A 14,264-nucleotide genomic window follows, 5' to 3' on the forward strand; every position below is an offset into this window, starting at 1 on the left:
CCCGTACGTACTCTGCACATAGTAGGCACTCCATAAATGTCGGAGCAATGCTCTGTTCTACTCTTTTGCTTACTCCGTTCCCTCTCCGGAAGCACCCCTCCCCCCAGTTACATTTTTGTTTAGTTCAAATCCCGCTCAGACGCCACCTCCTCCGTGAAGCCCTGGCTCCCCTGCGCCGCGCACCACTTCGCGCCTGGCTCCCGCCCCACCCGGCTCCGCTCACCTGCTTCTGGATGTCCCGCACGCGCTGCTCGTGCAGCCGCGGCGCGCTGCTGAGCTTGAACACCACCCAGGCGCGCACATAGTAGTAGATGTCGAAGATGAGCGAGAGCGGCAGGAGGAAGAGGCACACGAACACCCAGCGCTGGTGGATGAGCACGAACTCCAGCCCCTTCACGCGGACCCAGAGCAGGAAGAGCAGAGCGCACACTGCCAGCGACACGGCGGGCTCCATGGTGGAGCCGGCGGCTCACCGCGCCGGGGAGGGGATGCCGGCTCGCGCCGCTGGTCACCGCCACCCGCTCTTCGCCGGCCTGCGCTCGCTGCTGCCCGCGGCCCGCTCCCCGCGAGCCCCAGGACACCTCGCCGCCTCGCGATTGGCTCGGGTCGCAAAGGTTCGGTGGGCCGAGACCCGGGTGGTGACCAATGGCGAGCCGCGCCGGGGATCGGACCAGGAACCTGCTGCTTTTATTGGCTGCGGGAGTCAGGCCGCTCCACCCTCTTCTCCTCTCAGACACGCTGGGAGGGGGTGGCCGGGGACCCTGGCGCTGGTGGGGTTTACGGCGCTCTGCGGCTCCGGGATTCAGGTTTCCCGGCCCTGGGGACTGACGAGTCGCCCCGCCGCTGAGGGGCGCGGCTGCAACCTCCTCCCCTTCTCCTTAGGTGGCGCCTTCTCGTGAGGCGCGTTAAGCGGTCATGCGTTCGGTTACCTCCCGGGGGGTCGGGTCGGGGCGCCCCACGCCTTGGGTCCGTCACCCTGCAGCTTGGCCGAGAATGCCCGTACCGGCCAGGGAGGGTGGAAACCTGGCCTCGACCTCCACAGGTCGTGTCACTCTATGCCCTCATGGCCACGAGATGCACCTTTTCATTTTTCGAGGCGCTTTCTGTAAATTCATTTGAGTTACGCAACAGTCCAGCGGCGGGTAGTTGTGAGCCCGTTTTATAGATGAGGAAACATCCTAGAGGGGTGAAGGCCTGCCTCTGAACTCCCGAGGACTTAAGAAGCGTAGGCTAGGGTTGGCGCTCTTCCCCCTCTCCCGCTATACTGAGGGGGAGGGGAGGACCGGGGGAAAGGACTGAAGGAAGGTACTGGCTCTGTAAACTTATAGTTCCCGCTCTGCCAGGCAGCGTTGCAGGCCCTGGGACAGGGTGGTGAGCAAAGCAGACGGCCCAGCCCACAAGGAGCAGCCAGTCCAGAGGAGCGTGACTGTTAGCAGCAAAAGCTTGAATCCAGTGTCATTTGCATTCCACCGCAATCCTGTAGAGAGACAGTTACTTCTTATGACATTTTAGGAAGTGTAGATTTTTTTATTTTAGAAGCCAAACATGACTTACCAGGCCCTTCAGTGGCCTTGCTTGCCTCCACACTTTCCTCTCTTTTGTCTCTGCCCTAACAGGCACTCTTTGGACGTTCCCGGGGCCCCACTATCTCTCATTTCAGGCCTTTGCTCAAGCTGACACCCCTGGAATGCCCTTTCCCATCCTCTTCATAGAGCTAACATTACAGGTCCTTGAAGTCAACTCAGGGACACCTCTAAAACTACATTGATGGTACTTCCTTCTCCTTTCAAGTGCTCATAAAATAGAGGGTGTCTCTGTCATGATTCTTTTACATTATTTCATAACCATCTCTGGGTGTCTCTCACCCTCACAGACTGAGCTTTAGGATAAAATGTCCACTCTTGTATTTCTGGTTTCTAGCATAATGCTTGGTGCATAGTGGGCACGCCAGTGTTTGCTGACCAGTGAATGAAGGAAGAATGTAGACAGAGGCTCAAATATTCAAGTAAACGTAAAAGTCAAAATAGAGGCTGTTTGCATTAGGCTTCAAAAATGAATTGTCTAGACTTGTACTCTCTTACACAATAGCTTCTAGCTACTGGTATGTGGCTAGTCCAAACTGAGACATACTTTAGGTGTAAAACACACACTGGATTTCAAAGACAGTGCAAAAAAGAGAACGCAGAATACCTCATTAATAATTTTGATATTGATTACTTTTCCTTTTTAAGTCTGAATAATATTCCATTTTATGTACCACATTTTGCTTATCCATCCATGGACCCTTGAGTGGCTTCTATGTTTTAGCTATCGTGAATAATTCTGCTATAAACATGGGTGTACCAATATCTTTCGGAGACCCTTTTAATTCTTTTGGCATATACCCAGAAGTGGAATTGCTGGATTGTATGGTAATTCTGTGTTTAATTTTTGAGTTGCCATATTGCTCCACAGTGGCTGCACCAGTACTTGTTGCTTTCTATTTTGACTTTTTGACAGTAGTCGTCCTAATGGTTGTAAGGTGGTATCTCACTGTAGTTTTGATTTGCATTTACCTGTTGATTAATGATGTTGAACGTCTTTTCATGTGCTTTTTGGCCATACCTCTATCTTCTTTGGAGAAACGTCTGTTGAAATCCTTTGCCTATTTTTGAATTGGGGCTTTTTGTTGTTGTTGTTGAGTTTTAGGTGTTCTCTGTGTACTCTGGATATTATCCCTTATCAGATGCATGATTTGCAAATATTTTCTCCAATTCTGTGGGTTGTTGGGCCATTAATTTTTGCACAAGTCAAGGAAGCTCCCTTTGATAGGGAGTCTACTCATGAATTACTGTTAATAAATGTATATTATTTACATAAAAACCTAGTTAGAATGCTTAGGAATAGGATGTTCTGGTTAACAAGTACTCAGGTTAACTGGAAATTAAGCAAAATCCCTTTTACAGTTTGACCATGAAACAATCTTTCTAAAATGTGAGTCCCCATTTCTTGCTTAATGAATAGAGCCTAAGGAACACAAGTAATTTTACTTATTAAGGAGCTCAGTAAACACCAGAGTCCTAACAAAGAGCATTTTATTATATTTGTACAGTACAGCTACTGAGATCATCTGGTCTTCACAGCCAGTCTGAGGGGTGGCAATACAGAGAACTATTAATCTGCGTTGTTTTTAATAAATGGGGTCATTCAGACAGAGAGAGCTTGAGAGACTTGCCTGATCAGCGTCTTATTCTGGTGAATAGAGAAGCCCAGATATGGCTCCCATTTTCTGGATCTTTCCATCACTTGAATCTGCTCCCTTGATTATTGTGTGAAACACCATATCTTGTGGTTAGGTTCTAGAGATACGGAGTGCAAGCTTTAGAATAGGGTTTCTTGGGCTTCCCTGGTGGTGCAGTGGTTTAGAATCCACCTGCCAATGCAGGGGATACGGGTTCAAGCCCTGGTCTGGGAAGATCCCACATGCCGCGGAGCAACTAGGCCCGTGAGCCACAACTACTGAGCCCACGTGCCACAACTACTGAGCCCGCGTGCCACAACTACTGAGCCCGTGTGCCACAACTACGGAGCCCGTGTGCCACAGCTACTCAAGCCCGCGTGCCCAGAGCCCGTGCTCCACAACAAGAGAAGCCGCCGCAATGAGAAGCCCATGCGCAGCGATGAAGAGTAGCCCCCGCTCGCCACAACTAGAGAAAGCCCGCGTGCAGCAACAGAGACCCAGCTCAGCCAAAAAAATGAATAAATAAAATAAATAAATTTATTAAAAAAAAAAGAATAGGGCTTCTTGAAGTGTGGTCTGAGACCATCCACATCCGATTGCTGGCTAAAATGCAGATTCCAGGACCCCACCACATCCCACTGAGGGTGAGGCCCAGGAGTCAGCTTTTTAACAGGTCTCCAAGTTATGACTACACGTGCTAACATTTAGGAGATTGGACTGAATGTGTATTGACTCTGAAACATCTCTAAGAATAGTCTTTGTTTTTAAATGAAGCCCTAATAAGAGATTCTTTTCCCTTGCAAAGTGCAGCTTTTGCCTAAAAGCCCAGTTTATCTGGAAAACCATAATAAGCTAACTTCCAGATAATCAAGACTTTGTTGTCTTATCACCTTGTGTATCTTAAAAACAGTAAGCAGTTTTTGAAGTCTCCAGGACAAGACTTTAACTCCATTCTAGGGGAGCTGGCTTTCTTATGCTCGTGGTCAGAGTCATTCATTCATTTGTTCCCTCAACCTCTCACTGGTGATGCTTTATAACTCAAACAGCAGCAACAATAAGGGTGTTTATTCTCTCATATAGCCAGAAGTCTGAGTGTAGTTTGACCCAGAGTTGGTTAAGTCATTAGCTCAATGAATTTTTTTTTTTTTAATTTATTTTTGGCTGCGTTGGGTCTTCATTGCTGCACGAGGGCTTTTCTCTAGTTGCGGCCAGCGGGGGCTACTCTTCGTTGCAGTGTGTAGGCTTCTCATTGTGGTGGCTTCTCTTGTTGCAGAGCACAGGCTCTAGGCATGTGGGCTTCAGTAGTTGTGGCTCACGGGCTCAGTAGTTGTGGCGCACGGGCTTAGTTGCTCCACGGCATGTGGGATCTTCCTGGACCAGGGCTCGAACCCATGTCCCCTGCATTGGCAGGCAGATCTTGACCACTGCGCCACCAGGGAAGCCCCTCAATGACTTCTTGAAAGACCCGGTTCTTCCTGTCTTCTGCTTATTCTGTCTTTCCCGGGTCAGCTTCCCTGATAATGGCCAGAGTGGCCACGGTTCCAGGGGCTCCATCAGATACAGCAACATCCTGAAGGAGAAGGGGAATCAATTTTAGATGGAAATTAACCGTGTCTGCATTCTTCAGTGATTATTGATGTGCAGGAATCGTGCAAGGTACTGGGGATACAGTAGTGAACTAGACACAATCATTGTCCTGACAGATCATTGTGGGGGATCTGGACAAATGAATAGGCAATTATGAATCAATGTGTTAAGTACTATGATAAGGAATTATAGGGTACTATGGAAGCACATGAAGAGTTGTATACATTTTATATATATATATATATATATATATATATGTCTATACAGTTGACCCTTGAACAACATGGGTTTGAACTGCACGAGTCCACTTATGTGTGGATTTCTTTCACTAGATACATACTACAGTATCACCTGATTCCCAGGGGGTTGAATCTGTGGATGCAGAACTGCACACATGGAGGGCCAACTGTAAAGTGATAGGTTGGGGGCAGAGTAGGAGAAAAGATGAGTGCTGTGGACTGCATGTTTGTGTCCCCTCGGATTCATAAGTTGAAACCCTAATCCCCAATGTGATGGTATTAGGAGATGAGGGCTTTGGGAGGTAATTGGGGTTAGATGAGGTCATGAGGGAAGAGCTAATCATGGTGCACTTAGTGCCCCTATAAAGAGGTGATAGGACCAGAGCTCTTTCTCTCTGCCGTGTGAGGGTGCAGTGAGAAGACAGCCACCTGTGGACCAAGAGGAAGGCCCTCACCAAGCACCCTACCGTGTTGGCACCCTGATCTCAGACTTCCAGCCTCCAGAACTGTGAGAAATAAATGTCTGTTGTTTAAGCTCCCCACTCTACAATATTCTGTTATACTGACTGAGAGAGTGAGTCTATGGTTGTTGGGTCTGGGGCAAAGAAATGATAACTGGACATCACTGGGGTAAGTAGTGGACAAACCATCGGAGTCCATTTTCTGATCCTTTGCCTTTAGGGCACTGTTGTCTTCTTTCCAAGACGTTAATGAATCAGTCTAGCAAATTAGCCCTTACTAATTTGTCGTGGCTATTTTAAAGGCATGGCTGTTTTAGAAGGAGCAATATTTTTAAAAAGCAGATTAATAATACTATAACTTATTATATTTTGTGTAAAAATAGCTTTATTCCTTTTGAAGTGTGGGGTATATTCTTCTAAACAATTCAAACTACACAAAAAAAGCCAGAAAAGAAAGTAAAAAATCACCTCAAATGGTTCATCATCCAGAGACAACTAAAGTTCCCATATTCGTGAACATCCTCCTAGACATACCTCTGGGCCCATGTACATATATGTACATAATTTCCCAAACAAGATCAACTCAACATGAGCTTTACAGTTTGCTTTATAAAAACTGAACCATAGGCTATAGGCTTTTTTTTTTTTTTTTTGCATTACGTGGGCCTCTCACTGTTGTGGCCTCTCCCGTTGCGGAGCACAGGCTCCGGACGCACAGGCTCAGCGGCCATGGCTCACGGGCCCAGCCGCTCCACGGCATGTGGGATCTTCCCGGACCGGGGCACGAACCCGTGTCCCCTGCATCGGCAGGCGACTCTCAACCACTGCGCCACCAGGGAAGCCCGGCTATAGGCATTTTTAATGGTTTCCTTGTATTCCAGTGTGTGTTTGTATGTGTGTGTACGGGGGTATATGTGTGTGGCTTAATTTATTCAATCAGTCTCTATTGAAGGACATTTATTTTCAAAGTTTTGTTATGATGGGCAAAGTTCCAGTGAATTTTCATTATCATGTTTTTGAACACAGTACACAAGTTGCACAGTAGAGGAACATAGGGTAGTAAAGCAAGGGACTTCATGAGGTCCAGTGCCTCTTACTCAAAATGTGGTCCTTGGACTGGCAGTGCCTGATTCCCCCCGGGGAACTTGGTAGAAATGCAGAATCTTAGCTCCACCCCCTACCTACAGAATCAGAATCTTCATTTTAACAAGATCTTATCTGGGGGAGAAGGGACAGTTTGCCTGGGAAACCTGAAAAGTGAACAGGCATCATCCGGGCAACGACATCCGGGTGAGACTTGGTCAAGATGGAGGAAATAGCCTCCTGGAAGGAAGACTCTGGGCCTGGGAGGACCCACAGGAAGAAGTCCTGTGTGGCTGGAGCTTAAGGAACAAGGAGAAGAGTGGAGGAGACAGGCAGGAGCTAGGCCACGGTAATGATTCTGGACTTCATTTGGGGGCCAGAAAAAACATTAAAAATTTCAGAGTAATACAGTCTGATTATTATTTTAACAAGCAACCTGTATCAACAAGGATATTCCCAGGTTTTATGGTGTCTAAGCTTGTTTGTTTGTTTTGGCTGTGCCATGAGCTCTCAAGATCTTAACTCCCCGACCAGGGCCGAACCCACCCCCTCTGCAGTGAATGCGTGGAGTCCTAACCACCAGACCACCAAGGAATTCCCAGAGTCTAAGTTTTATACAATTCGGGATGCTCTTTTTAAGGAAAAGACCACAAAATTATGAAGCATCATTGTGGTTACTTATTTAGAATGAGAAAAAATCACAAATTATACATTTTAAGATGACAGGTACCACAAATATCACAAAATCTAGAAAAATAAAATTTTTGTTAAACTGCTGGATACACCTGTCTCATACTTTTTTCGTATATTTTTGGGCCTCAATTCTCTTTTATCATTTCTTCCTGTGAAAACAATTTTATAATATCATTTTATAAGCAGAGAGAATAAAATGATAATTCAGTCCTTCTTCCAACATGGCTGACCAACATTTGCTTTTTATCATTGATAGTTTGGAAACGTTTTGGTATATAAGTAACTATTGTCAATGTCATGGCAAATTTTTTCGGATCATTATCAAATTCGGAAAAATCTCTATTAAGTTTCTTTCAATTATGAGCTGTAAGTCTTCAAAGCATTTCGAATTTTCTCATGCAGTGAATAATCTCTACTTTTTGAATTGAGGACACTCATTAACCAGGAATTCAGGAGGTGCTCCGGTAAGTGAGGGTCCCTGAAGCTTAAGCTTCATTTATTTCATATAAACACTTTTCTGTGTATCCACCTTTAACTCCATACAGCAAACTGAACTGGGTCTTAGGTTATAGAGACACGGTCCTTGAGATCATGGATTGATGGGGAGACATGACAAAAGCTAACTATAAAGTAAGGCAGAATGTGAGTACTATACAACTGAGAGACAAACACAACTGTTAGTGAAATTCTGGGAATGTCATATACATATTCATAACTATATAAGATAGGCCATAGTCCATTCCAAAAATATTGGTCAAATGCCTACTATGTGCCTATCGCTGCCGGGAACAGGTTGGGAGGGCAAAGACGGATACATCCAACAGGACCTCTGTCCCATGGGTCATAGTGTGGTAGGTAAGATACATATGCAGAAAAAGCAATGCCAATCCTAATAGTCACAGCAGCTAATATTTATGGAACATGATTCTTTGTCAGGCACAATTCTCAATGCTCTACATTTAAATACACTATCATAGTACAATTAAATACAGTGTAACAGTACAAAGTAGAATATGCTAAATACCTCATGAGCGGTCCAATTATGCAGAATACTTAAAAGGAAGGGAAATTTTTCTGGCATCATCATCATAAGGAGAAGAATTGAGCACCTGTTGTACCAGGCATGACTCATCCATCATCTTAATATAACCTTCAAAACAACACTGTAATGTAGGCATTGATGTGTCCTTGATATGTCAGTGTTTGGAGAGGTTAGGGAGCTGGACAAAGAGAATAAGATGCTGGGCATTGACCTCCTAAGAAAGCTATCATGAACCAGGCACACACAAGTGGTATGGGTCCGGGCTTTGTTCGACTTCAGCAAAGGTCACAAGCATACAGTTCAACAGGCCAAAGCACAGTAAGAGGTTTTTTCACAAAAATGGCAGTCTCCTGCTCCTCCCTTCCCGTACCCAGTCCTGCTTTCCTCTCTTGCAGCCGCGCTGTGAGCTCCTGGGGACAAAAGAGCTGTCTCCTAGTTGCCCAGTGCCCAGTGCCCACACAGGGCCAGTGTCCTGAAGTTACCTGTTCTCCATCTTGATTCTTGAAATCAGAATAATTTCAATTTCTCCCAACAAAATCAGTACATCCCTTAAAAAATGATCAACGACTAAGCATCACATACAAACAATAACATCTATGAACCTTCATTTATTCAGTGTTCAGACCTCCAGCTGCTCAGCATTGCAAACACCCCTGAAGGCAGGTGGAGAAGAGGTTAGCGTACCAATTTCATTCCCGTAGTTCTGATTTGAATCCTGACTCCTCCATATATTAACCCTGGGCAAGTTACTTATCCACTCTAGAGAAGTCCTGGCAGGTGGCAAATTCCAGTGAATATTATCTGTCATGTTTCCCAGAAGAAAGGGGCAAATCTCTTTGATCATGTACTGGGCCTATGGCCTCATTCCTTGGCAGAGATAAACAGTCCCAAAGTCACAGACTACTGACTTAAAAATGTGTAAAATGAAACCACTGATTTAATAAGCTCGGCGGCCTGACATTCTGTGGGCGATGGGTGGAAGAATAGACAACAGTGGATGGGGTGAGAGTGAATTGCAGAGGCAGAAGGATTGCTACTCACAACTGGAAAGGAGTCTGGGTGGTTTAATGAGAGACAAACGGTCCTTTTCTAAGTAGCCTCCCTGAGGGCATGTTTGTGGGTTTGACAGCTCTTTATAGTAATAGATGTGCATAATAATACCTTGAATCATCAATAAAAGATCACATATATTCCAAGTAAGCTGTTCTGCCAGGCAAAGAGGTGCGTAATGCCTTTTTAAAAGACCCCTGAGCTTAACTTTGGACGGCATCTCTTAGAGAAACTCAGTCTAAACTCTTACATGCCCAGGAGCAGCATGTCCTCAATTTTAGAAGTACATGGACCAAAAAGATGTTTTAAAAAATTGAAGACCATGACAGGGCTGCCAGCTTGTTATTTTGCCATGTAAAGAAACCAAGAAACTAACGAGAGAACCACCATCTGTTATCATCTTTCCACGAAAGGAAGGAAATTTTAACGTCGGAGAAAGTAGGAAAGTCACATGCTCAGAATAAAGGGCAGTCCTTCAAATTGAAAACATTTGGCATTGCAAAACACTTGTCGCATTTCATGACTTTTCTGACTTTGCTGCACCTTCTGGAAGTGTTGCTGTGTACCGAACAAATGGGCCTGGGATTTAGAAACTACTGCTTTCTCGAGTGGAGGTTCTCCAAGCGTGGGCCCAGGCCAGCAGTAGCACCCCTGGGAACTGGTTACAGATGCACATTCTCAGGTCCCACCCCAGGCCTAGTGAAGCAAAAATTGTGGAAGCAGGCCCAGCAACCTGTACTTTCACAAGCCCTCCATGTGATGCTGACACACCCAAGTTTGAGAAGAACCACGGTTGCAAAGCATCCCTTCTATTTTTTTTTTTCCTTTGGCTGTGCCTTGTGGCATGCAGGATCTTAGTTCCCTGACCAGGGATTGAACCTGTGCTCCCTGCATTGGGAGCATGGAGTCTTAACCACTGGACAGCTAGGGATGTCCCCCAAAGCATCCCTTCTAGATGCATGGCACATATGCTCTCTGGAAACCCTCCAATGACAGGATCCCAACCACCTCGCAAAGAAGCCTGTTTCAATGTGAGTCAGCTCAGGTGGTTAGAAACTCCTGGACGGGTCTCGATGGTCCCAGTTCTACCCTCTTGAGCCACCCAGAATGATTCTTCCCTGTCTCCTGGCACTTGACAACACACTGTCTACATTTGAAGGTGACGATTATAGCTCCCTTCTCAAGGTGAGCACAGCCACTGCTCATCAGTGGTCCTCACATGGCTCGATCTCTAGTCCTCTCATCAGCCTGGTTGCCCTCATGTGAAGGCCTCTTTATTCTCATTGTTAACAACCACCATTTATTGAACACTTGATACTATGTGCCACACACTGCCTAGGGATATTCCATATCTCCTCATTGTTAATGTTCTCAACAACCCTGGGAAGTTGGTCTCTTATCTCCATTTTACAGAAAGAGTAAGTTCAGAGAGGTCAAGTAACTGCCCAATATCCCTCAGCTGATGAGTGGCTGAGCCAGGATTCCACCACACTCAGGCCTGTGGCACTCCTGGTCTCATGTTCTTTCCACTGTATGAGGTTGCCCTTAAATTTCCACCAAAATCTTCTTATTTTAGGGGAGGCTGAGCCAGGAAGAGGTAGCCATGAGGACAGAGTATGTAACAGGTGGGTAACAGTGTGGACTCTGGAGTCAGACAAACCTGGGTTGAGTTCCATTTTCTGCAGTTGCTAATTATATGAGCTGGCCTGTGTTTCCTAGTCTCTCTAAGCCTCAATTTCTTCATCTGTACAATGGGGATAATAACAGCATCCATTTAAGTCTGCTATGAGTAGTAAATGAATTTGTGCTTATAAAGCACGTAGCAAAGTGCCCAGTACTCAGTAAATATCTCTTATTATTACTGAGCAGATGTACTCAGCAATTATATAATTATAGCACAGATGGGTCACATCCACATCCACCCACAGATGGATACACACGTGTACATTATAGCAATATAAACCATTGTCTCCTTTCCAACTCCACCGAACACCCATTTATTTCTGGCCCTGCATGATTTCAGCAACTTCCTGATTCCCTCTCCCCAGTTTCTCACTTTTGTAAGCTGACCTGCATACACTGATAGGTTACTCTTCCCAAAGCCCAGCTCTGATTATGTGTGCCATCTCCCTGTTGAAGCACTATCTTAAAAGTAAGTCCAAGTTTCTCTTCCTGGCTTTCAAGGGTCTGCACGATATGGCCCTAAGTTCCCACTCCCCCCTTGTCCCCACTATTGCCTGACATGGACTCTAGTTCCAGCTAAACTGATTTATGGGACTTTCTTCATACATGAAGTTCCTTCTGCATTTTCTCCATCCAAAATGACCACCCATCTCCTTACCCTCCCTCCACCTCATGGCTTTCTGTCAAAGTTTTCAATCAAGTACTCTCTCATCTCCAAGAGATGCAGGCAACTTCTTCGTTTGAACTCATTTGGTCTTTATTTCTTGAATTAAAATAGTGTTAGGAAAGGAGCTTAGATTTTGCCACCAGATAGACCCGTGTTCAAATTTTGAATCTTCCTGTAGTATCTCATGTCCCTGAGATTAAATGTCCTCATCTGTAAATTGGGGAAAATAAAATTACGGAGACTGAAGGAGACTGGCGAATATACAACTCCGGCTCAGAGCCTGATTCAAGGACTTTTGCAGCGTCTCTTCCTTTCTCCTGTACAGGCATGATGCAGTTTAAATCCCCTATTTGTGGAGAGCGAGGACTTCACCTTCATTGTGTGGGTATCACTCACAGTCCTCAGAATAAATCTTTATAGACAAATACTCACTAAGGACATGTTGAACTGAACCCACTGCCTCTTATTCGCTAAGGGGTCCGTTCACTTAACCTCTCTGAGCATCAGTACTCTTGTCCCTAAAGTTAGTGATATTAAAAAGAAACCTTTATGCTCCTTCCAGCTATGCCATTCTTTCATTCATTCAATAAATATCTACTGAGCACTTACAATGTGTTCGACAATCTGCTAGGCTGTGGGGATGCCAGGGGGAAGGTCAGGTGTTCTATAATTAGAACTCTGGTCCACAGCAATGAAAACTCAGTCTAGCACTGGCTGTGGACTGGTGGAGTGTGGGCTCCACCAGCCTAGCAGTGCTGGGCTGCAGATGTCAGTAGGAGAGAGCAATGTGTGTAGGCAGCTTGGGAGAGCTGGAGCCTCCAGGAAGACAGTACTCTTTCATCATAGGTTGGAAAACCTATCGTTCCCCTTGGCTTGGTGTTTCATAGGTGGCTGCCCATTAGTTGGGTATGAAAAAAATTTTAACGGCTTTACTGAGATAGAATTTACATATGATAAAATTTGCCTGTTTAAAGTGTACAGTTCAATGTTTTTTTAGTATATTTACAGAGTTGTGCAACCATCATCATATCTAATCTAATTAGAACATTTTGATTCCCCAGAAGAAACTGACAACTTTATCTTTGTAATACAGGTCAAGTGAATGAATAGCTTAGCCCAAGTCAAGTCCTGCCTTTCTTCACCAGCACAGAAATGTGGCTCAGATTGTTGTGGAGATGATAGGGTTGAGAAGTCAGAGTGTAGAAATATATATCTTAATTAGATCACTGGTGTTCCTTTGATAAGCTGGCTTAAAACGTACCGTCAACCCCAGAGATCTCCAGCTTGGTTAAATGTGAAGTAAACATCCAGACACATGATCTTCTCCAAGCACAGCCCCTGCTCTACCAGCTCCATGGCTCCCTGCTGGCTACAAGCAGGTTCCTTAAGCTGGTATCACATGATGACCCAAGATGGGGCCAACCTACCCTTCCTGTTCCTCTCCGTCTCCTCCCAACATTTGCCCTCAATCCCTCTCTCTCCTCCCTCAGTCAAGTCAATTACCCCTTCTGTGTGCTGTCTTCACAGGCACCGCCCTGTAATGGCAAAGCCTTCTCCGGACCTGCCCCCCTCCCTACCCCAACTCTGGCTTCTCTTTACAGACATGCTCCTTGGGTAAGTTACACATACTTCTGCCCATTTCCTCATTCCTAATCCCACTGCAACCTCACTTAGGCTCCTGTGACCCGCTCCTAACGCTTGCATCGAGACCACCCATGACTTTAGAATTGCCTGACCCAGAGGGTCCCTTCAGGCCTCCTCCCTGCCCTCTTGGTCCTCTCTCCTTGAAACCCTGTCCCCCCGAGCCTGTGACCCATGCCCTCTTTCCACCAGTCTGCTCAGCCTCCCACCTGGCACTGCTCCCTCCCTCCCTCTTCCCAGCCTTGGTGGGGCTCAGGGACCCCTCCTTGGCCCATGGCTCTCCTGGTGCTCAACACCCCAGACCTGCTGTGACCTCACTCTTCACCCATACGCAGAGGCTCCCAAACCTTTCTGGGCACCAGATGTCTGGGAAGACAGAAATGCCGTTCCCAAGCAAGACGCCTTGGCACTGACCTTGGCTCTGTGCAGGGTCTCTGGACTCAGGCTCGGATAAGCAGAGGATCGGAGGGGAACGTGGGCCAATTTACATAAGAAAACTGGCACTGCTGGGGAGAAGAGGGCCCCCTCCTCAGCCCCTTCTCCTTGAGATCTGAAGGTAGAGACACCCAGCAGGTAGACCGCACGAGCTTGTCCCTGGTCCTGGAGCTGGTGGAAAGGGCAAAAGCCTCAACGGACAGCTTGCCACAGGGATCCGGTGGACGAGCATCCACCGAGGGACAGGGAGGGCTTAGCTCTGCTCTTCTGTTTGGGGAAATGAAGGAGAGGGTTGTTGGCCTCTATGGGCTGCAGCTGGAGTGGTGTTGAACAGTGACACCATCTGACAGTGGTGAGTCATTACAACAGTGACGTAAGGACTTCAATCCTCCGAGTCCTTGGGTAGTTGGGAAGGAAACAGGTCTCTTAACAGAGAGATTTTGGACTTTCTATTAAGAAGGGC

The 14,264-nt window shown here is 46.2% G+C and overlaps 1 protein-coding gene across 1 annotated transcript in view; it reads right to left on the reverse strand.

The window, feature by feature from the left end:
- DHCR24 (24-dehydrocholesterol reductase) overlaps positions 1 to 695 on the reverse strand; it is a 33,262-nt gene extending 32,567 nt beyond the window's left edge. Inside the window, exon 1 of the mRNA XM_079915648.1 lies at positions 224 to 695. Coding sequence (XP_079771774.1) covers positions 224 to 454 — 231 coding nt within the window. The 5' untranslated portion in view covers positions 455 to 695. The remainder of the gene's footprint in view (positions 1 to 223) is intronic.
- Between the last annotated feature and the right edge of the window lie 13,569 nt (positions 696 to 14,264).

This window comes from Stenella coeruleoalba (assembly GCF_951394435.1).
Source record: "Stenella coeruleoalba genome assembly, chromosome: 1".
Classification (NCBI taxonomy): domain Eukaryota; kingdom Metazoa; phylum Chordata; class Mammalia; order Artiodactyla; family Delphinidae; genus Stenella; species Stenella coeruleoalba.